General features: G+C 42.0%; 2 protein-coding genes across 4 annotated transcripts; both read left to right on the top strand.

The window, feature by feature from the left end:
- Positions 1-722: 722 nt before the first annotated feature.
- Positions 723-4093, top strand: LOC116447805 (ankyrin-1-like). 2 transcript variants are annotated; one of them, XM_032117370.1, is made up of 2 exons: positions 723-1103; positions 1884-4093. In XM_032117370.1, the coding sequence occupies exon 2, from the start codon at positions 1907-1909 to the stop codon at positions 3521-3523; it is 1617 nt and encodes a 538-aa protein (XP_031973261.1). In that variant the 5' UTR covers positions 723-1103; positions 1884-1906; the 3' UTR covers positions 3524-4093. The 2 variants fall into 2 exon arrangements, with proteins under 2 accessions (XP_031973261.1, XP_031973260.1); XM_032117369.1 differs by having other exon boundaries at positions 723-4093.
- A 1104-nt stretch (positions 4094-5197) lies between these two features.
- On the top strand, positions 5198-21218 carry MYSM1 (Myb like, SWIRM and MPN domains 1). Of its 2 annotated transcripts, none has more exons than XM_032117368.1 (20): positions 5198-5307; positions 7210-7285; positions 7479-7549; positions 7813-7890; positions 8021-8047; positions 8571-8649; positions 9145-9243; positions 9841-10595; positions 11434-11564; positions 12518-12621; positions 13487-13564; positions 14601-14689; positions 15009-15063; positions 15149-15199; positions 16035-16109; positions 16386-16574; positions 16774-16906; positions 18686-18791; positions 18914-18968; positions 19771-21218. In XM_032117368.1, the coding sequence occupies exons 1-20, from the start codon at positions 5249-5251 to the stop codon at positions 19933-19935; spliced, it is 2475 nt and encodes an 824-aa protein (XP_031973259.1). In that variant the 5' UTR covers positions 5198-5248; the 3' UTR covers positions 19936-21218. The 2 variants fall into 2 exon arrangements, with proteins under 2 accessions (XP_031973259.1, XP_031973258.1); XM_032117367.1 differs by having other exon boundaries at positions 5199-5307; positions 18911-18968.
- Positions 21219-22961: the final 1743 nt, after the last annotated feature.

Here is a 22961-nt window from a genome sequence, read left to right as displayed (position 1 = left end):
GGAATTACAAGGCTCTTAAATTGGCTGTCAAATTCGCTGACTTGGTAACTGGCTGGTTTTCAAAATATATATTAAAAGTCTTGCCTTTCCCTGCTATTTCTTCAATAAAACTTTTTTTTTTTAATAGAATAAATTTTGTGATCTTACTTATAAAGTCAACAGCAAAAAATTAAAAATCTTATCAGTCACCTTGTACATACTATTAAAGAAAATACATACAAAGGGAGCAGGACCCAGCAAAAAGGGCACTGAATGAAGAAACTAATGGCAAAATTTCCCACTTGCTTAAATAAGGTCAAGATTTCAACTTTTTAACTCATTTTACCTCCAGCTTTTCTCAAACTCTATAATCTCAGTTTTTCTCTCAATTGGTTTCAAAATGTGTGGATAATTACTATTTTATTTCCTTCTCTTCCATAGGGAATTTAAACACCAATAAGTTAAATTAATTACAGCTAGATCCCAAGGTCCTACATCCATATGGAAGACTACACAGATTTGAAGCTCTAATTATACTTTAAATATTGCACACTGAATCACACGCCTTGATCCACCTCATGTAAAAGAATTAACTTTTCCAGACAGACTCTGTGTTAGAGCAGGAATGACAAGGTAAATGGCCTTAAATATACCCCTGACTGGAGCTGTAGCTCATACTAGAAAGGCTGGATCACTTTTTATAACCAGCTGCTTAAACAGTTTATTTTTATCTAGGTCTTTATGCTTTTATTTCATTGCATTATAGGGTTTTCACCTGCATAGCTGGCAGTGTGCACTCTTTCATTTCAGATCATACGAGGTGTGTGATCATGGCAACAGTAACTATGCTGTGAATTTTCTTTTGTCATGTTTAATTGACTGGTCATTTAGGAGCCAGCTTGGCCAGAGGAACAGAGGAACTCAACTAACAACTATCTTCTATTCAAGTATCAGATTCACAAAAGCATTTTTTTAACCCCTAATTATGCATTAAAAATCTGGAATAAGCCTTCCAAGTGAAATATCTTCAGATATCACAGACTTCTGTTTTGTTATTAAGCTGTACTCGTTGCTAAGGAAGAACAGAGAAGATCAAAGGACTTCTAACAACTGGAAACTCAAAGGTGAGGGAGTTTTGATTTCTTTAAAGATTTATCACCGATCTACAATGGTTGTTCGTTCATAGTTCTATGAAAAGACTGAAAATATGTGAGCCTGCTTTGCTATTTCCTATTTACCTTCACACAATACCTCAATTCACTTTTTGATTAGCAACATGAACATGCATTTAAGCAGCCTGTTTACAAATCCATACGCAATTGAAGTCCTAAGGACTAAAAAAGAAGAGCTCGTACAAGGCATAAATGACCCAGACCAGCTCCTGCACTGGCTGATAGAAAATGGTATTTTTACCCCAGAAAAAAAGCTGGTCCTGAGTTTCTACAGGACACGAACAGAAAAGAACTCTCGGGTTTTAGACATACTCATTTCTCAAGGTGAACGAGCCTGCAGGCTCTTTTTTTATCCATGTTTAAAGCAAGTGGAGCCAAAACTTTACAGCAAGATAAGAAAATACGTTAGTGAAGTAAACGAAAGCATTGGAGATGCCAGAAGACAATTGGTTGGGTATTTACTTGAAAAAGATAAGGTTTGGGTTGAAAATAGCAGTGAACAGCGCCAGGGGAAAAAAGACAGACCTGTGGGAAAAAAGCATAAAGGGGCAATTAAGAAGAAAGGAAAAGTAACTCCACTTTCAAGGGCAACAAAACCTAGAAAAGATCATGTTGCTGTCGATATCTTTGCTGCAGTTGCTAAAGGCTCCCTGCCTGAGTTAGAGAAAACACTGAAGGATAATGATCTCAGTGTGCTAAACCGTTCCAGTGAAACACTTTTGCATGTTGCAGCTGCCAATGGCCATCTATCCATCATGGAATATTTGCTCAGCAAAGGTGCAAGGACAGGTGCGAAGGACAGGAAAGGGAGAACAGCCCTGCACAGGGCTGCTGAGAAAGGCCACGGAGGTGCAGTCAAGGTGCTTCTCCAAGGTGGTGCTTCCATGCACGCTCTGGACAGGGAAGGCAAGACACCACTTCACTGGGCTGCAGAGAATAACCACAGTCACATATTGAAAATGCTCCTGAAAGAAGAGGCAAGGAGTTGCAGGAACCAGCACAACTTTTTGCACATGGCAGCTCTTAGAGATGAGAGCAGCCTAGCCAAAATGCTTCTAGAGGCTGGTACCTCCACTGAAGGAAAGGATGAGAGAGGACAGACTGCTCTCAGTTACGCTGTTTCTCAGGGATCTGAAAACACTGCAAAAGTACTTCTAGAAGCTGGAGCCACTGTTGATTCCAACATGGTTGAAAGAGCCTTCAACAGCGACCACCCATCCATCTTCAAAATACTACTGGAATATTCTAAAGATCTGTCCTCTGATATAAAGAAGACAGCTCTTTTTAGAGCTGTACAGAGGAATCTGCATGGTGTTGTAGCAGCTTTAGTAGACAGAGGCACAGATATCAATGCCCGCAATGAAATTCATTACACCCCTTTGCTGCTGGCCTGTGAAATGGGCAAAGCAGAGTCAGCACAAGTTCTCATGGAAAAAGGGGCAAACTTGGAAATAAGGACTCCTGCTGCAGACACAGCTCTGCACTTGGCAGTTCGGGCTGGGGCCGCTTCCATCGCAGATCTGCTCCTGCGCAAGGGGATGGACACAAACGTCAGGAACCAAGCCGAGGAAGCCCCGCTCCACATTGCTGCGCTCCAGAATAAGGGAGCATTGGTAGGCCTTTTAGTCAATGCTGGGGCCAAAACTAACACTGTCACTAAAGACTTTGCTACTCCCCTGCACATCGCAAGTCAGAGAGGTCACGCCGATGTTGCCCGACAGCTGCTGCACCACAAAGCTCACGTTAACGCTCAGGACAAGCAGGCAAAGTCCCCTTTACATTTGGCTGCTGAGCAGGGAGACAAAACAATGGCAGAGATGCTCCTGAAGGCCAGAGCTGATCCCAACGCACAGGACAAGGAGAAGAAGACTCCCCTGCACGCTGCAGCCACAAGAGGACACCTCAGCATTGTGGAAGTGCTGTTGGCTAACAAAGGGAGAGCTGGAGCTAAGGACATGGATGGATGCACCCCGCTGCACTATGCCACCATGAAAGGAAACATAGACATCGTAAAAATTCTGCTGGCCTCAGAAAAAAATAAAAATATTGACGACAGAAACATTTGGAGGAAGACAGCCCTGCATATTGCAGCAGAGTATGGACATGGAGAGGTGATAAATCTCCTCCTGAGCCACGGTGCTGCCATCAACGCCTTGGACAGCAGCAGGGACACTGCCCTGCACTGCGCCTGCAGGGCCGGACACCTCAGTGCTGTGAGCGCCCTCCTCAACTGCCCACGAGGGGAAAAAGCAAGTTTGCTTGCTGTGAACAGCCTCAGAAAGACTCCACTGCAAGTAGCAGAATTTAATAAGACAGAAAATCAGGCTCAAATTGTAACCCTGTTGAGAAAGAAAATGTTAATAACAAAATGAAGATGTAAAAAAAACCCCTTAACATTTAAATTCTCTTTAATGTATTTTGAATAGTCCTATTGTAGAGTATGATTGAGAATTATGCTTGAGCTGGCAGAATTAAGTCAGCAAAGGTGATCTTGGAAAAAAATGGATCTTAAAGACACTTAAACTTTTAAGTATTGATCGGTCTTCTACTTCTCTCATGAATGTCATACTTGGGACCTATTTAAAATGCTCTAGCCTTAAACACATTGTGTTTGACCTCCTCTAGTATAAATCAAGACAAAGATAGAAAATATCTTTTCATATATCTGTGAATATTAGCCTGTATGGATAGCTTAGTTAAGCATTGTTTGGTAAAACTACAATTAAAAAAAAATCTATTATGAATAAGATGTCTGTATCCTCAAGGTATTCCTGAGACTACAACAATTATTAACAATTATTTTTCTTTCTTTTATCATACCATTGTCTAGATTTTGCATTTTTAAGTAGAGAGAACAAAAACCGTTGCATTTGTCATTTATTATTTTCACTTTGAAACCCATTCCACCACAAAGATGAAACGTTCAGAATAAAAAGGTTGCAACAGAGTTTGTTGGTTCAAAATATTTGTATTGAGATGACAACACAAATATAAACAGAAACACTTTCTGAGTCAACAGAAAGTTCTCTGGGGTTAATGATAATTAACCCTTACACTTCCCTTCAGATTACAAGCCAAATTATCTTAAACACTCAAATACCTCTTGTGAAATGAAACACATTGAAGAACGTATGAGAATAAAACCGATTTTTTCTTATTGATAAAACACTTTAACTTGACCCTCACAATGCCCTGGTGAATGAACAGACATGACCACATACTTGAAGGACACAGGGGCACACAGCCTGTGTGGGTACCCAGGATCACAGAATCATTTAGGATGGAAAAGACTTCTGAGATCATCAAGTCCAACCTTTGACGGATCACCACCTTGTAAACCAGAGCACTGAGTGCCACGTCCAGTCTTTTCTTAAACACCTCCAGGGATGGTGACTCCACCAACAACCTGGGCAGGGTGTTTCAATGTTCAATCACCTCTTCTGCGAAGGAATTTTTCCTAATATCTAATCTAAACCTCCCTTGGTGCAACTTGAGGCCGTTCCCTCTTGCCCTGTCCCTTGTTCCCCGGGAGCAGAGCCCGACCCCCACCTGGCTGCACCCTCCTGTCAGGGGGTTGTGGAGAGAGAAAAGGTCTCCCCGAGCCTCCTTTTCTTCAGGCTGAGACCCCCAGCCACTCATCACACTTGTGCTCCAGGCCTTTCCCCAGCTCTGGACATGCTCCAGCCCCTCCACATCCTTCTCGCAGTGATGGGCCCAGCCCTGCGTATATCTCTGAGGGTGCCCCTCACCAGTGTGGGCTCCAACCTTCCATCGCCGCATCCCGCACTCCTCCTCACACCCCCTTTGCCTGTCACCCCTTCCCCCACCGCCCAGCCATGTCCCTTCAGCTCCCGGCCATGTCCCCTCACAGCCCGGCCACGTCCCCTCACAGCCCGGCCTTGACCCCTCAGCTCTCGGCCCTGTCCCCTCACGGCTCGGCCCTGTCCCTCAGCTCCCCGCCCGCCCCTGTTGCCCCGCGCTCCGCCTACCCCAGCGCCATCTCCGCCTCCGCCGCGGCCGCTCCTCGGGGCGCTGCTCCCGCCCATCTCCGCGGCGCCGGGCCCGCCCCTTCCCGCGATAGCAGCGGGCCCGGTGTCATGGCGGCGGCGGAGGAGCCGGAGGTGGACATTGAGGGGGACCCTGCGGCCGCACCGGGGTGAGTGAGGGTCGCGAGGGTCCCGCTGCGGCTCCGGCCAGCGCGTCCCGTCCGTCCGCGGTGGGCGGGGGTCGTGAGGGGGGAGCCGCTGCTGAGGGGGCCACCCGGGCCGGGCGCTTCTCGCCGCTCCGGGAGAGACCTGGGAGTAACACGGAGTGCCTGTGGAGAGCGGGCAGCGCCGATGTGGGGCATCGTGGGGAAGGGCACCGAGAACGGGGCTGTGGTAGCGCCGGTGTGAGGAGAACGCGGAACCGCCCTCATGGGATCCCTCAGAGCCCGGAACAGCGCTGCGAGGCTGCTGGGAGAATCCTTAAAATACCCCTAGAGAAGGTGCTGGGTTGTGTAACTGTGTTAGCGAGCTCGCGGAGGCAGGTAGGCTCAGAAAGCTGAATGCCGGGAGGGAGGTGCAGGAAACTGATTCATAGAATTATGGAATGTTAAGGATTGGAAGGGACCTTAAAGATCTTCTAGTCCCAACTCCCCCGCCATGAACAGGGACATCTCCCACTAGACCATGTTGCTCAAGGCTTTATTCAGTCTGGCTTTCAACGCTGCCAGGGTTGGGGCATCCACAATCTCCCTGGGCAACCTGTGCCAGGGCTTCACCATCCTCAAGTAAAGAATTTCTTCCTAATATCTGACCTAATTTTTCCCTCTTTCAGTTTGTACCCATTAGTCCTTGTCCTATCGCTACAGTTCCTGCAAAGAGTCCCTCTCTAACTTCCCTGTAGCCCTTTCAGAAGGGAGCTGGAAGTTTGCTATCAGGTCTCCACACAACCTTCTCTTCTCCAGGCTGAGCAGCCCCAGCTCTCCCAGCCTGTCTTTGTAGGGGAGGTGCTCCACTGCTCTTATCAACTTCATGGCTTCCTCTGGGCTTGCTCCAACACTTCCATGTCCTTCTTATGTTGAGGACCCCAGAGGTGGATGCAGCACTCCAAGTGAGGTCTCACCAGAGCAGAGCAGAGGGGCAGAATCGCCTCCTGTGCCTTGCTGGCCATGCTGCTTTTGATGCAGCCCAGGATGCCATTGGCTTTCTGGGCTTCAGCAGATTCATGGATAAGGGATGCTGGAGTGAATGGGCAGTGACTGTAATGCCTCAGATCAAGCACTTGCAGGTGCTGGGAGAGAACGAGAGGTTTGTACCAGAGACACACTGCCCTCAAGTAGCCCCTGCCACTGCTGCAGACAGGCTGCTGGCAAAGGGGGCTGTTGATCCCACCCTCTCCTGGATATGCTCCAAAAGAAGCAGGAGTTGTATTGATTTCTGGACATGGAGACTCATCCTGATCTTTTATCCTATAAAGAGATGTTTGAAGTGCTGCACAAAGCACTTCAGAGTAGTAGGTGAGTTTGATTTAGTAACACTGCAGGGAATATAGGGCTAATTAGACAAGTCTGAATGTTCTGGAAGCAAAGATTTTTGAAAACAAGTAATTACATGAATTATTAAGGAGATCTTATGCTGCATGAAAATAAAAGGAAGTTGATCAATGATGTTAATCAGTGACAGATCTCTAATCAATAGTTATTTACAGAAAAGATTAAGTATAAACTGGATGAAGTCTGTAAGAGCACTCAGTTAAATATTGGGAAGAAACTCTTCCCTGTGAGGGTGGTGAGCCCTGGCCAGGTTGGACAGGGCTTAGAGCAACTGGTCTAGGGGGTTGGAATGAGATGATCTTCCAACCAAACCATTCCAGGATTTTATTCTATGGTTCTAACCACCCTGTATGACAGGATTCTATTAAATCTTGTGTAAGTAGGAGCTCTCCTCGACAGGAAAGCAGTTTGTTTTTACCTGATTGGGGGAAAGATGTAGAAATGTTTAGTGGAGATAATACAACTCGATGACACTCTTAATATTAAAAATGTAGTTATTCTGAACACTGGAGTTTCTTTCAGAGATCATGAAAACACAGCATCAAGCCTGCTGCAGGATCACTATCTTGATTCATCTTGGAGAACTGGCAACAGTCTTGTAAGTATTTTTTAAATGAATGCTGCTTCTAGCAAGGTTATCAGAGCTTCTGTGTTCTCTCTTCCCTCCATGTAGACACTCTTTTAGGTTTTTAACCAGTGGTTTTTCCTTACTTTTAGAATCTGTTTATTGTCAGTACTCAAGTACAGTGCGACAGAATTCAGACACTAAACTGTATTTTTGTTATTTGCAGCCCTGGATGTTGGACAGCAGCATTAGTGAAGAAAACAGGGCTGTCATTGAGAAGATGTTGCTGGAAGAAGAGTATCCTTTTGCTGATTTGGATTTAAGTTTTCCTGTAGAATGCTAAAAAACCTCTTCTTTCCAAAAGAACTGGACAAACCTTTCTCTGTAAAGGTGACTGAAGCCCTGTCATCTTGTAGATAGATCGCAGAAATCCTGCTGTAGAAATGGCAGTATTTGTTTCTACAGCTGGGTAATTCTGAAGCAGTGTAATTTATATGCTTATTAAAATTCTCGCATGTACAAATATCTCTGGTGCTTTGAAAACTTAATGACTGTTTCAGATATTATTTATCTAATAAATCACTTTCTGAAAAAATATGGCTCAGCCAAAAGGAAGTAGAGAAAAGATCTATGAAAAGGTAAGATCTGTCTGGGAAAAATTCTTACTTAGCTGAGTAGAAAGAAAAGTCCTCCTAAAATAAGTTTATTTGCCGAGATATGCACCAGCAGCACAGTTACTAATTTTTATTTTCACTCTTTTATTTGCAGCCCACATAAGAAAACTGGAAAAGTCATGTATGTACATTTTAACATTGAATTGCATTGAATTGCATTTTTAAGTGTGGTGTCTGATTTTGTTAAGTTACTAGATACTATTTTAATAAAAATCAAAGTTTCTTTTATTTGGCTGTATAAAATTATTTAAGAGACCTTTCAACAGGAAGAAATACTGTTGTGTGTGACAACAGGCTGGAGTAAACCAGGTTTGGGGTTTTTTTTTGGTAGCACAGTGGTTTACAATAAAAAATTGGTAATTCTAGTTGGCTTTTTTGCCTGATCTTTTCTGTTGCCTGCTTTTATGTATTTCTGTGCCACAAGTCACTGATGAGTATCAAGTTGCCTTAAATCTTCCATTGTGATGGACAAGCTGATGTGATTCTCCGTATTTTATTTTTGAGTCACATTCATGTTTAAAGCAATACTTTGAGTTTTACCAAAGATGGGGAGTAGTCCTCTTGTCAGAAGGTGCCTTGAGTGACTGGGATTGGAGAATATCTGGATTTGGGAAAGCACTGATTTCTGCTTCCTGCATTCCCAGGGTGCGATCGCCTACAAAAGCACCTGGCTGCTCCTTGAAGTGGACATCAGAGGAAAAAGAGCTGTTTGAGCAAGGACTGGTGAGTATATATATATATATATAAAAAATAAATTGAATTAATGAGTTTATCTTGAACAGCAAAGGAATTAACACGTATTGTAAACACGTTGTACAATCACAATGCTGCATTAACTATGGGAAGTACAGTGTGTCCTTAAGGTAGATCAGGTAATCAAGTGAAATCCTTTACTGTTGTAAGGTCTGCGGAGATTATATGGTTGTGCCAGTTGTAAAAGGGTTTGCTTTGCCAGGCACAAGGATTGCTTGGGATAGCAGGCAGCAGAGTGCCTGAACTGGGTGAAGAAGATCCTCTAGTTAAGAATAACAAGAATTCTTACTACTGGATGCAGTTTCAGTCTTGGTAGGACATGAATAGTGAGGTTCTTTACCATGGGTCTGCTGTACTGTGTGTGTATTTTAATGAATAATCGAGGTTTTGAACTCGTTTGACACATGCAGTGCCATGTGTGGGATGTCAGAATTTGGGTGACTTCCATGTGCTTTGTTGTTTTAGGTGAAATTTGGCCGCAGGTGGACGAAAATTGCCAAGTTGATTGGCACTCGAACGGTTCTGCAAGTCAAGAGCTACGCTCGGCAGTACTTTAGGAACAAGGTAAATGGAGCATCCGTGGAGCTGGCAAAAAGGTGTTTGCCAATGGGTAGCTTGGTTTTAATCTGTCTTTTCAGGGCACTGCTGTCAAAGCAGGTACTCTATTCATTCCCATATTCAGAAAAGTGCAATATCCTATTTGCAGATTTAAATGTGAAATCAGACCTGATTTCAAATTCCTAGCATGACCAGTATTTTTATTGCTGATATAACTAAACAATAAATGTAGTATAATTGTGGTCTCTTATACTGTTGGTTGTTAGTCTGAAAATACTGGTTTTCCACTATATAGCTGTTTTTGCTGTGTGTTGTAGTTTTAGCTTCATCCTCATTTGAGATTTCGTGGATTTTAAGAAGAAATAACTACTTTCTAGGGTTTTTTGACTGGAAATACATGTAAATTTCCACTTGGGCTAAAGTATCCCAGTAATGCTGTGTAAAAGTCAGTTGCAATGGATTAAAATAAATTAAAAGGATAAATCAAAGAAGAAACACTTCAGAATGTCTGCTGCTTTAATAAAATAGTTCTGATTATTTGGCAGGCAGATAGATGGGTTTGGTTTGTTTCTCCCTGCTAAAAGTGTTTTATATTTTCCTAAGGCAAAAAATGGTGATTCTGAAAAAGAAGAGCAAAGTCAGTGTGGGAGCAGCCTTCCCATGGAGGATGGAGTAAGGGTAGAAGCTGGAAACTTGAGAGGCCGTGCAGACCCCAACCTGAACGCAGTGAAAATTGAAAAGCTGTCAGATGATGAGGAAGTGGACATAACTGATGACATGGATGAACTACTCACTCCTGCCTTCCAGCAAGAAACTGCAAAATCTGAATTTCCTGTTATTCCAAGAAGTACAGTTGAAGAAACAAAAGCAGTGGAACAAGGTTTTTCATCTGCTGGGCACAGTTCTGCAACTGCTTTACCTAAAGAAGATCCTCACCATACCAGGCCAGAGACAGTGGATGCGTTGGTATTTCCTGCGGTGGCAGCAACGTGTTCCCAGCACCTGAATGGGGATAACTCTGTGAATTTGGATTACCAGCAGTACAATAACTTCATTGAGAAAGCTGAACAAGGTGGACCAGTCACATGTCATGGGACTGCACAAGGAACTGATCAGGAGCTCAGTGAGGAGCAAAGAGACCCAGCTGATAATGGATTGCTTTTTCCTTCTTCGTGCCAAGTGGATGAAGATCATCAAGAGGAAGCAGAGGAGCTGAAGCCACCTGATCAAGAAGTGGAGGTTGACAGAAGCATCATTCTGGAAGAAGAAAAGCAGGCTATTCCCGAATTCTTCGAAGGGCGCCAGGCCAAAACACCAGAGCGTTATTTGAAAATCAGGAATTATATTTTGGACCAGTGGTGAGATGCATTAATTTATTTTATTGAAATAAGTGATTAAGATATCCTGGTTTGATGTAGTTAAAACACTACTTAGCACTAATAGCTTACTTCGGAAAAGAGTAAAATTAATTGTATGGTAGGTTGCCAGTGAACAGCATTCATTATTAATGCTTCTTCTGCATCTTCCCTATTTTTTCTCTGGCATTTTGGAAGCTGAGGAATGAAAGTACTTAGAAACATTAAGAAAATTAATGTCCTGTACCAGAACAGGCTGCATTTGTTTTGGCTATGCTATTTTCTTGCCATTTTTGCCATCCTGTATGTAAAGAATGGTTTTAATAAATGGTTCCTTAAAATAACCAGTGGCATTAATTCTGTAGCCCTGCCTTTAAAGAAGGGCAGCAAGAAGTAATAATCTGTGCTAGAGCAAATAATGTTGACCAAAAGAATGCCTCAAATTAAGAATCAATTTGGAGTGGTGCTTGTACACTTAAATATTTGATATTCCATATCCCAAGGATTAGTGTAAGGAATCGTAGTGACTTGTGGTAGCAGGCTCAAGATAGTTTGGTTGCCAGTGTTGGTTTGTGCTTGCTTTGAAGTAGAAAGAATTACTGAGTTTAACTTTGTTCTCACTCAGTTGTCTTGTGCTCTGACAGCTTGTTCTAGTTGCAAAGAGAGACTAAAATGCCATTCCACACCAGAGAAGTGTTGAACTGAAAAGATTCCGTATTAGTTTGAAAGGAAGGAATAAGTGCCTAGAGAGTGAAAACAGGACCTCAGTTAAGGTCACACAATTCCCTTGTCCCCTCGGGGTCTGTTCTGCTCTTTGACAAGGTGCTGTGCTTTGTTTCAGGGAGAGATGCAAACCCAAATACCTGAACAAGACCTCGGTGCGTCCTGGCCTGAAGAACTGCGGGGACGTCAACTGCATCGGGCGGATCCACACGTACCTGGAGCTGATAGGAGCAATCAACTTTGGCTGTGGTAAAGATATTTCTGTTGGAATCAATAAAGAGCCTCCTTTGGTGTCATGTTGAAGGACTGCCCAGCATTAGGGTGTGCTGCTCCCACAGAGGATGCACATTCATCCTTGCTAGGAAGGACCTTCTGACAGATTGTCTCTCATTACCCTGCAAAATCTAGAGGAGCTCGTAACCTGTTGGCTATGAATTTTGGATTCACACAAAACCTTTTATTTTTTCTTTCTTTTCCCCTTCCCTCCTGTTTACCACCCACTAGCTGGTGGGATGTGTTTTTTGTTTTGTACTTTTCTGTGTATCCTGATGCCAGCTGCATCTGAAATTCTGCTGTATCTGAAATTCTGATGACATGGAGGAACTACTCACTCCTGCCTTCCAGCAAGAAACTGGAAATTATTCATTTTAATGAATAATTGAGGTTACCAGCTGTATCTGAAATTCTGCGTGTCTTCTTACTAGTTGGAATTCGAGTAATTGTTTCTTCTCCCATGCTAAATTATAACTAATTCCTAAATAAACCCCAATGCCTTCATCCTCAGGGCTAGTTTTTAAACAATTGACATGTTAAAATTAGGTTACCTGTTAAAAGTGAACATACAGCTGTAACTTGATGTTGGCTTAGAGTGCCTGAATGGATTTTGGTCCAAAGCTGCATGACAGTTACTTAGGAGAGGAGCAACGTGTCTTGCAAGTACATTTTGTCTAAAATAAAGTTACTAAAAATTAATTAATAATAAGGAAGGATGTTCAGTTGTTTTAAAAGTGTAGTGGGAGAGGGCTGTGTCATCACTCAGAATTATGAACGTCAAGAGATGTCTTTTCACTGTGAGGGTTTTGGTTGCTTTTTTCCTGTGCCATTTGCTGCTAACACTTACCCATGTCATTCCTGTGTGTGTGGCAGTGCTGAGTGGCCCTGAGCTCTGCTGACACAGGAATTGTCCCCTGTGTGTCCTGCAGAACAGGCTGTGTACAACCGGCCCCAGCCCGCCGACAGGAGCCGCTGCAGGGAGGGCAAGGACACGGTGGAAGCCTATCAGCTGGCCCAGCGCCTGCAGTCCATGGTACAGCCTGGGGCAGAAGAAAGGGGGAAAATCCTCCCAGTTTGCATTTGCAAGCCAGGGCACCTCGGGGAATTTCTCCCCTCATTCAGGTTGCAGTTTCGTTAGAGTGCCCTGTGATTGGGGTGTCAGTCTAGGTACAGGTGTCTCACACCCACTCACTTGTTCATGTACTTTACTTCAGTTGTCTTGCAGGCCTTCCCCTGCAGCCCAAACCCACTCCTCCCCCCAATTTATTAGCCAGAAAATAGTGAAGTGCATTGCAGTGTGTGATTGTTTGCATTTCAACTGTTAAATACAGTAGGTATGTGTTACGGCTTACTGAGACCCCTATGCACACAATTAAATGCAGTAGTAACTCATTTATAATTGCATGAATTACCAAGGCTTGCCAAAGTTAATTTTTATATTCACACTTAATGTAGCATTTTTAAGTACTTCACAGCAAAGTAAATCAGTTGATGAGAGGAAAACTAAATCAATCCCACTTTAAAACTAGTAAATTGAAATGTAAAGAACTGTAGCATACACTAAATGTAAACACACGGAGTTTATAGCTTTGTGTGTTGTCTGAGCAATAATTCAGAGCTGGATATCAATGCCCTGTTGCTGTCAGGGATGCTGATATTCCAGGGAATACCAACAGCCTTTGCAGCCTTAAATATCACTGATGGTATTTTGGGACAGATTGTGAGCTCCTTAATTCTACAGAGCTCGGGGTGTTCTCTCTCTTATGGGAACATGTCAGAGTGTCAGTACCACTCCTGGGGCAGTGACCTTTTGGACAATGTCCTCATGGCTGCCTAGATGAAGGAAATGCAGTTTTTTCAGGATAAGAGCTTTGACTCATGGTGGTTTCTTGCCTCAGCGCACGAGAAGACGGCGAGTGCGGGACCCTTGGGGAAACTGGTGTGATGCAAAGGATTTGGAAGGACAGACATTTGAGGTAACCCTCCTGTGTTTTAAACGTGCCTTAAATCATCAATTCTTGCTAATTGCTGGCAGGTGGTGTTGCATTAAACAGACAAGGGAACAGTTGTGTCACAGGGACTTACCCTCTCTTGTGGAAGTGTAATTTGAAAGTAATGCAGCAGCTGGTACATCTTCATGCTGATAAATACAACTGCATTTGGGGTTTGCACAGGGGTTTTATGCCCATAAAAACTCTTTGCCTTGTCTTGTAGGAGATTTCATGACCCGTTGCTTTCAGTTAACTGCCTTAATGGTAATGGTAGGGGATGGGAGAATAACATTTAAATGTTACATTTTCAGTCCTGTATGGTTTCCTTATGCTCCTTATGCAGGTGATAATGAGTTCCTAATATTAATTCTGCTACTAGCAATATCCACAGAATATTGTGGTTTATTAAGTGCTTTAAAAATTCATACAAGGTTAAATATTTTATGGGAGAATTGGAAAGAAAATATTTGTCTGTTCCTACAATTTCAAATTATATGAAAAGTAAAGAACTGTAAACATCCAATTTTCCTGTAGAGAAAATCTTCTTAATTTGCAACCTTTCAGTAATTTCCTGTAACAATTACTTCCATAATGTTATCATGCCATACCTACTTTTGAGTAATTGTAGTTTAATAATTGCAACACTTCCTGCAAAATACATATTTGGACGGAAATAAAGGTTGAAAAACTTCATCCCTAAAGAGCGGTCATGATAAATTCCGGCTGTGGTAATGGCAGATTGTCACACCTGGATTTACACCTGGTTTGTGATGTGGGCTGTGATTTTACTGAATTTAATTGACTTGGAGAGTGAGAGAATTCTCTCATCAGGCATTAAACAGACACCTTGTGGACTTGATCTCAGATTGTCACTCCTTCCACACTGCTTGGTTCTGCCATGGCTGTTGCCTCTGTCTTGAATAGTCTTGTAATACACTAATTATATCAATGGTTTTGCAATCAGGGCTGAAAAAGCACTTCAGACATTAAAATATTGAATTTTTTTAAAAAATCTTTTCAGCATCTCTCGGCTGAAGAATTAGCAAGAAGGAGAGAGGAAGAAAAACTGAAACCTGCAAAATCTTCTAAAGGTTCGAGACAAATCAAAAGGTATTTGATTGCATCGTGTTCGAACACAGATCTGCTAGGAACTGAACAAATGTCCTGTGTAGTGTCAGGCTGGAACCCTGCAAAGCATTAATATGTATCGTGGTCTGAAATAGCAGGGATGCATTTCAGATGTTCCATGTTGGAATTCAGGAGTGTGGGAAGTGACATTTCTGTATTTGGTGGAAGTCATCCTAATGTGGGATGAGAAAATCCAGTGAAGAAAACAAGGTTATTCCTCCTTTGCCAAGGAGACAGTGGGAAACTTGAAAAGTTTCCTGACTGTCCTACATCTTTAGAGAAATTTTCTTTCATTTTATAGTTCCTTTGATCCCTTTCAGCTGATACCATGCTGTTTGTTCACGGAAGAGAAGCAGGTATGTGCCTCTGAGGGAACTACCAAGAAGGCTCCATTGCTTTGGGTTACTTTTCTTATCCTCATTACTGTGTTTGTCATTTCAGGCACCCTTTCAGGTGAAAGTGTCTTCCGAAGCACTTTTAATAATGGATTTGGTGAGCGTTAAGTTTTGTCTTTCAAAAAGCTGTGATGTGTATGCTGTGGGTTTGGGGGATTTTTTAATGAGCAACATAAGAAGACCAAGAAAATAGAAGAGTTCGCCCAGAGAAGCTGTGGTTGCCCCATCTCTGGAAGTGTTCAAGGCCAGGGTGGGTGGGGCTCTGAACAACCTGGTCTAATGGAAGGTGTCCCTGCCCATGACAGGGGGAATAATGAGATAATCATGAAGTTTCCTTCCAACCCAAACCATTCTGTGATTCTTTCCAGTCAGACCTAGCAGTGAGAATCTAGTATTAAATAAAGCCCCTAAAATGAATGGGTTTTGTATTGTGCTTAATGTACAACTGTTGACCTTCTAGAAAAAGTAGTAAGAGCTTTGCTACTTTACTGAGAGCTTTACTACTTACTACTCTCTGTCATACTTTAAATCTAACTTGCTTAAAGCTACTTTCTGGAACAGACTGCCCTTTCTGAAATCTATGGCTTCATTTTCTCCCAGTCTGGGAACTGATTTTGTGTTTGCAAAGCAACGTGTGGGTTTTTTCAAGAACAACAGGCTGTACCAAAATGTGTGCAGTTGTTCAGCTCTGCCCAGGCTGCAGTTTTTGAAGCCAGCATTGCCTCGTGTATGGAAGTGTTGCACCCTTGCACTACATCTGTGGTGTGTATATAATAAGCAAATTTAATCTTTTCTGTTTGCTTTAAATGAAGTACTGGCTATTTGAGAGTCTTGAGTTGTCTTGAGCTTTCCTTCTCCATATCCTTGAGAAGTCACTGACTTGTGAGAAATCCCACAACTTGGACTTTCCTACTTGTTTGATCTCATTCCAGCACTCTCACGTGTCTCTGGCAGAAGTGATTGGGCTGCTCGGTGGAAGGTACTCTGAAGCTGATAAGACCGTGGAAGTAAGTGTTTGTCTTTTCACATTTTCTCTATAATATCAAAACTGGAATGATCACAGCTATAATTTGAATAAATGTAACTTACTTCTGAAGGGCAATTAATTAATTATATTAAAGTTGAAGTTCATTACTGTAGTCTTGAAATACGAGAGTTAAGCTTGTGTTCAAGTGTCAGCTGCATCACGAGGAAGATCTGGTAAATGATTCTTAAAACTCTGTAAGTTTTATGTAACTGCTGGAGGTTTCTTGCATTGATGCAGCTGGAGGTTCTTTTCACAGGTGTGTGCAGCAGAGCCGTGCAACAGCCTGAGCACAGGCCTGCAGTGCGAGATGGACCCGGTGTCCCAGACTCAGGCTTCGGAATCGCTGGCGGCCAGGGGCTTCCAGGTCATCGGCTGGTACCATTCCCACCCCGCCTTCGACCCCAACCCCTCCATCCGGGACATCGACACTCAGGCTAAATACCAGGTACAGCAAAAGCACTCAGCAGAGCACCCCGACAGCCCTGAGGCCTCCGTGGTGTTTATGGGTTAATTCACTGTTGCACCAATGCATCTTACATCAGCTCAGCATCAATTGACATAAATGCTCTTTTTAGATTGCAGCATTGCCTGAACAAGATTGGAGTTTTGTATGTGGGGTTTTTTCTGTGTTTTTGTGTTTTTAGAGCTATTTTTCCAGGGGTGGTGCCATGTTCATCGGAATGATCATAAGCCCTTACAACAGGAATAATCCTCTCCCCTATTCCCAGATCACCTGTCTGGTCATTAGTGACGAGATCAGTTCTGACGGTTCCTATCGTAAGTACCCGTCTTTTATTAACCAGTGTCCTCATTTGCCTTCCCCTTTTGGATCTTAAGGGGAAAATGTCCGGTTTTGAACCGGAGAGATCAGTATTTATGTATTTATATTGGTAATATGATGGTATTATATAAATAGTGTAATTCATAATGGTAACGTGTGCTGGAAAAACCCATGCATTTCACTGAAAGAATAAACCTGCAAGTTTCTGTGCTGTCAGGACAGGAATACACAAGTATAAATATATACAAGATTGATCTTCTGTATTAGTAATTCCCACAATTCGTGAAAGAAGTGAAAGGGTTGGGACACGGGTCCCTGTTATTTACATACAGAATCCATATGAACAGCTTAGAAACTGTCTCATATCTTACTTGGCTTTTGCTACGTTACAGTGTTCTGAACAGATTCTCTGCTCGAGGAGACAGAAGTAAATAGCAAAGAATTGGCTGCTATAGTGGCCAAAAATCCCTAATTTTTGGGTAGCATGGCATTCAGAAGGTCAAAGGATCACATACATGTGCCAGCTGTCCAGGGGAACACAAGGCATGAAAGCTGAAATGGTGCTGGCATGAACCCCCACCTAAGGGAACAAATTCTTGATTAAAAATACCATTGGCATTTCATGAAAACAGGATCCTTTCCTTTCTTGAACAGTTAAGGACATACCACATAAAATTTGCTGTATTGCAAGTGATGATGAGATCTTCTGCTCTTTTCCTGACATGGATTTGAGGGAAATTCCCCTGATAACAGTAGATAGTTCTGCTAGCTACCTGTTCTCTCTCCTCCTCCCTCTATTTATAAAGTCCTGATTTTGGCATCCACACTCCAAGGTTTCCAGTTCTCTTGGCACAGCAGTAACTGAGGCCTTGTGAGCCCACAGTTCCCTCTGTTTTTTCCTGTGGAAGCAGGAAGGGGAGCCCCTCTGCCTGGAGCCTCACTGCACAATCCTGGGGCCGGGGGAGCAGTGGCCACATCTGTGCCCCAGTTCCTGTTTACCACACTGAGAGTCCTGCACTTCTATCCTCTTTTCCCACACATCCCACCCTTGTGGGGGGAGTTAAAATACTGACAAACTCTATTGCCCTTAGAAGACATTTTTGTAGTCACGTGCATTTTCTGTCGGAGGATTTCAGATTTCTGTTTCGCTCCTGAAGTCAAGGTTTTACAAAATGCCATCTCCTCTGGTTCTTTGGAAATGATTTACTGAAATGTACAGTCTCTTTCTTCCTGATTTTTGCTAAACAAATTGTGTTCTGCAAATAACTTTCTGATTCTCCTTTAAAATATTTTCTAACATTCTCTTCCCCCACATGCAGTAAATGAGTAGAATTTCTTCATTTTTGAGCAAAATTCCTTTGAAATTGAGAACTGTAGTCAGCACTTCACCATCAGCCCATTCATACTTAAAAACTAAACCTTTTTAATTAATTTAATAACCATATAAATCTTACAGAGACTAAAAAAGTGCTACTAAGTTATAAACACTTAATTTTTCCATTTCTGGGTTTGTTGTAGATTTCTGTGCCCTTCCTTATGGAATGGGAATTGGCAAGGGCAGGGAGGAGAACAGATTTGTTCCTACTCCCACCAGAATTAAATTTGGAATCCAAAACACGTCATCCTTTTACTTTAACCTCTTTAATGTTGTCAAGGAACACAACTACAGGCTTCTGCAGTCAGTAATAAATGAGGAACAATTATGGGGAAGGGAGGGATTGCACCTAAACTAAACAGGAAAAACACACTGAATAATGATCTTCAATTGATTGCAGGCCTGCCCTACAAATTTGAAACGGAACAGATGTTGGAGGAGCCTCAGTGGGAATTAATATTTGAAAAAACACGGTGGATAATTGAAAAATACAGATTTTGCCATAGGTAAGTGTCTAGTTCTGTTACAAACACACAGGTTGGAATGTTTCTATGTTTATTGTTATGTTCCAGTCAAGACCTGTGGCTGCTTTCCCCAGCACTCCTTTTTGTTTTTCTTCCAACAGCAGTGTCCCCATGGATAAAATTTTTCATAGAGATTCTGACCTGACTTGTTTGCAAAAAGTAAGTTTTCTTCTCTTAACTTTTTAATGTTAGATGTGTTTTTAAATGCAAATCTGTTTCATATCAGGAGAAGTCACCTGAAGTTAGTTACACTTCTACAAATCAGAGATGTAAATTGGTGACAATAAATGAATTCTGTGGCACAGCTTATTTACTTACAACACAGTGAAAATAAAGATCCTCCTCTGGGAGAGGTGGGGATGTGGTTATGTGCAGACACCGGGTTTGACCCTCAGTTTGGAGGAGAATTAATGAAAAATTACTCAGTCTTTTCTCAGCATTTTGTGTTCTTTCACTGTCAAGACCTGCACACACCTCGAGAGCAGCCTTGGCCTTCCTGTTCCTTTGTTCCACCAGTAAAATACTGCTGTGCCATGTTTATCATGGATAAGGAGGAACCTTAATTTTTCAGTCAGTGTAGTCACTGCTCTGGAGCTCTGACTAATGGCAGCTGTACCGTTACTGCACAGCCAAGACAGAAACTGTGCCCAAAGCAAAGACATAAACAGAAAGCTTGCACACAGTAATTGCACACATTGAACTTTTTGTTTCCTCTCAACACATCTTTGCTTATAAACCAATATTGAGTTGATAGATGCTCTGAAATTTAGCTGTTGGGTAACTGGTTTTGAAGACTTGGGTTTAGATCACCCATGTGACTGTTCCTTTTAAATTTATGATGTACAAACACTTTTTGTAGTGTTAATCCTAAATAAATAAATAAAAACTGCTTTGCAATGCTTACCAGATGAAAGGGGGTAAAAATGGCAATTTAAAACAAATTTCTTTTTCTCTTGCCTAGCTTTTGGAGTGCATGAGGAAGACTTTGGGCAAGGTAACAAACTGCCTCATTGCTGAAGAGTTCTTGACTCAGATAGAAAACTTATTCCTTTCCACGTACAAGAGTGAGAAAAGGGATAATGCTGAAGGAAGTGAGAATGAATGTTCACATGAATTGCCGGTGTGATGGCTTTGGAATTTTGGTTTTATTTTTTAATTTCTTCCTCTCCTCTCCATTCTGTCAACTCTTTCAGAATTTTTATCCGTTTTGATAGTGAGTGTTACAGAATCCAGTGTCATCTTATTGTTGTGGTTTAAAACCACTTTGAAAACTCTTAATGTGCGTGACCTGTGTGCCCAAGGAATGCTTAATGCTAATGAGGTTAATGATTGACCAGCCTGATGTTCGGGAAGGAGCACACCCTGTCAAGAATGCTGTGCATCAGTCTTCAAGGAGAGTTGGTCCTCTCTCAAGTCCTTCAGTTTGGAAACTTTATTTCATTCTTTTATCTACAGGTGCACCTCTAATTCAGAATGAATTTGTTCCTTTGCTTTAGGGAGTGTAAGTTTGAATGAGTTCACAAAAGGGAAACTTAACTGAGAGTTTTGTAGCTCAGACTTTCCTGGTATCCAGTCTGAAGTTTCATTCAGTGGTAGCAAAATACATCACCCAATTTCTTTTTTTACTATTACTTCTCATATTACTTTTCCCCATTGATTCTGATGGTCAAGTAGCTTTTTGGCACGTTCTCTGCCATCCTGCTTCTATACTGGGGAGAAAAAGCTGATGAGTTTCATGACTTCTCAGTAGTGGCTGTGTTTGTTTCCAGTGGAAATGGTAACTCCTGTCTTGCTACAGGTTGCATCTTTCTGGCCTTCCATTCTACAGGAAGGTTTTTTGTTGTTCTCCAGATCATTGTGGTTTGTCCACTTCTAATTGCCAGTGTTTCCTGTGGAAACAAGAGCTCCTAATTGATGGCAAACTGAGTGCAATGAGAAGAAAAGGATTTGTGTTTTTAAAGAAAAAAATCCCCACTTTTATATTCAGAGTCTTCTCTATAATGTGCAGTTCAATAGGAAAACACTGGTTTATATCAGTTCCTCAGTTATGATTTCATACAGGTATATATTTAGATAAATCAGTCACAGATTGGTCTTGATTGAGAAGTTTCCTGATTGCAACTTGGAAATGTTTCATGAGCTGCATCGTTGTGAATCATTTTAGCAAAAGTGTGCTTTAAATGTTGCTTTCTAAATACTAAGGAAACTTGACTTGTTTACAGGTATTACTATTTACACGTTTATCTTGGGCAGAGTTTCTCAAAGAGGTCTAAAATATATTTGAAAGTCTCAAGCAAGACTTAGAGTTTATATCTAGAGGGGAGACAATGGACCTAAGTTTTATGTTAAGAAAATATGTGTGTGTATATGTATAGTTCTACATAACATAAATGGAATTTTAAGATTTTATATGTTTCAGCTTCTTGTTTGTATAAAGAGTTTGAAAAGCTTTAAAATCCCAAGGAGGGAACTCCTTCACAGGAAGTTAATGTTATATTTTTATCAGGCTTCATGAGTCTCTTTCTGTCACTAAGGGGAAGGTGCAGAACCTGATCAGACAAAAATAGGAGCCCTTGAAACTCAGTGATTTTCCCACATTTAAGAGCTATAGACTCAAAAGTACTGGTGGGTGTTGTGTGCTCTCTCTGTGTTCAGATGTGCTGGTGCACAGCTTTCGGTCCCACTACTGTGTGTAATTTACCACTTGATGTATCCATCTCTATCTGGCCTGTTGACCCAGCCTGCATTTACTCTAAACTGTCATCTTTGGGGCTTCCTGACTACCAGTATTGCATGGATTCCTGGATTCCTGGTTAAGCTACACTCCAGGTGGGAAAGCATTCCTCCCTCTCAGTCATGGGCTGTTGGGTTGCAGTTTTGCACAGGTTACTCTGGGAAATCCCCCGGTGTCAATGTCCTGACAGCAGTAATTAGAGCTGGTTAGGAGGAGGATTTTGAACCTCCTGTGTTACAGCACCATGAAGTAGAAACTGTTCGTTGTCCACATGGTATTCCCAGCCCTTGAAGGATGGGTCAGGATTACCCAGGTAGTGGTAACAATGTCCTGGCTGCTTCTTTCTGTAATGATCGCTGAGGTAAAGTAACACAGTTGTATTATTGGATTTAACAGTATTGTTACATAAGGAAAGGTTTGAGTAACCCTGACTTTTGAAGTGATTTGTTTCTGAGGACACGGGACAGGATTGAGCCTTTGCCATGCACATAAAGGCTCCAGATTTCCAAGCATTTGTTGCAGGGTAGTGTGGGAGAAAACACAATGTTTGTACCATCAGGGTCCAGTCTAGCACACAGAATTCTGTAGGAATTGGAAAGAGCACAGTTGTGATGCTGAGTAATGATTTAGTTGACATGAGCCAGGGTAAGAAAATAAACCGACCTACTTTTCATCATTTAGTTTCACCGAGAGGTTAATGATATGAGTTTGGAAGTTGCATGCTTCCCAGGAGATAAAAATCTGTTTTACTAATATACCAGTTCTACTACCAAACACATTTTAGGCATGAAAACTTTTTATTATAAAGCTTTTATTCCCCCATCTAGGCTTTGTTTCAGTGGACCTGTGCAGACTAATCTGCTATTCCTTTCCATAGGACCAGTGTTACACCTTACTAAATTGTTGCTCAGGACATGAGAAATTGTTGAGTAGTGAGTAGAATGATACAGTTAAAACTGGAATTCAGCAGTTTAGAAAAGGAAAAAAGAAACAAACAAAACCCCACAAAATAAACCCAAACAACCTCCCTGAAGATGTCAATTCTGGCAAATATCCCTATGGACATTTGTTGGCTGAATCATGTTTTGCTCTCCCAGTTAGCAGCAGTGCTGCCTCACAGGGATGCAGATCTTGTGTGCAAGGGGAGGGAAAATCTCTATTTTTATTTTTTTAAAAATAATTAACTTTCCAAAAACAATTGCGTTGAAAAAAATAAACAATCCATAACCAAGCAAAAAGTTAACGCTATTGCCACTGATATTCAGTACTTTTTTCCTTTGCTTGCTTCTCTGCTATTTCTGACTGATGATAGACAAGAGTCTACTAATAAAGACTATATATGCAATACCCTGGAAGATGTGTCTGTATTTGTAACAGCTTCTTGTCTCCGAGCACTGGGTCTGGAATTTCTTTGTTCG

The sequence above is a fragment of the Corvus moneduloides genome, chromosome 9 (assembly GCF_009650955.1).
Source record: "Corvus moneduloides isolate bCorMon1 chromosome 9, bCorMon1.pri, whole genome shotgun sequence".
NCBI lineage: Eukaryota > Metazoa > Chordata > Aves > Passeriformes > Corvidae > Corvus > Corvus moneduloides.
Note: the sequence above shows the minus strand (reverse complement) of the source record. Positions and strands in the feature narration are given on the sequence as shown.

Excerpts from the sequence above, each read along its gene's own strand:
- LOC116447805 (XM_032117369.1), top strand. The coding sequence starts at position 1,256 with ATGAACATGCATTTAAGCAGCCTGTTTACAAATCCATACGCAATTGAA.
- MYSM1 (XM_032117367.1), top strand. The coding sequence starts at position 5,249 with ATGGCGGCGGCGGAGGAGCCGGAGGTGGACATTGAGGGGGACCCTGCG. Across the intron at positions 8,048-8,570 it reads AAGAAAACTGGAAAAGTCAT|GGTGCGATCGCCTACAAAAG; the intron begins GTATGTACATTT and ends CTGCATTCCCAG. Across the intron at positions 11,565-12,517 it reads AGCAATCAACTTTGGCTGTG|AACAGGCTGTGTACAACCGG; the intron begins GTAAAGATATTT and ends TGTGTCCTGCAG.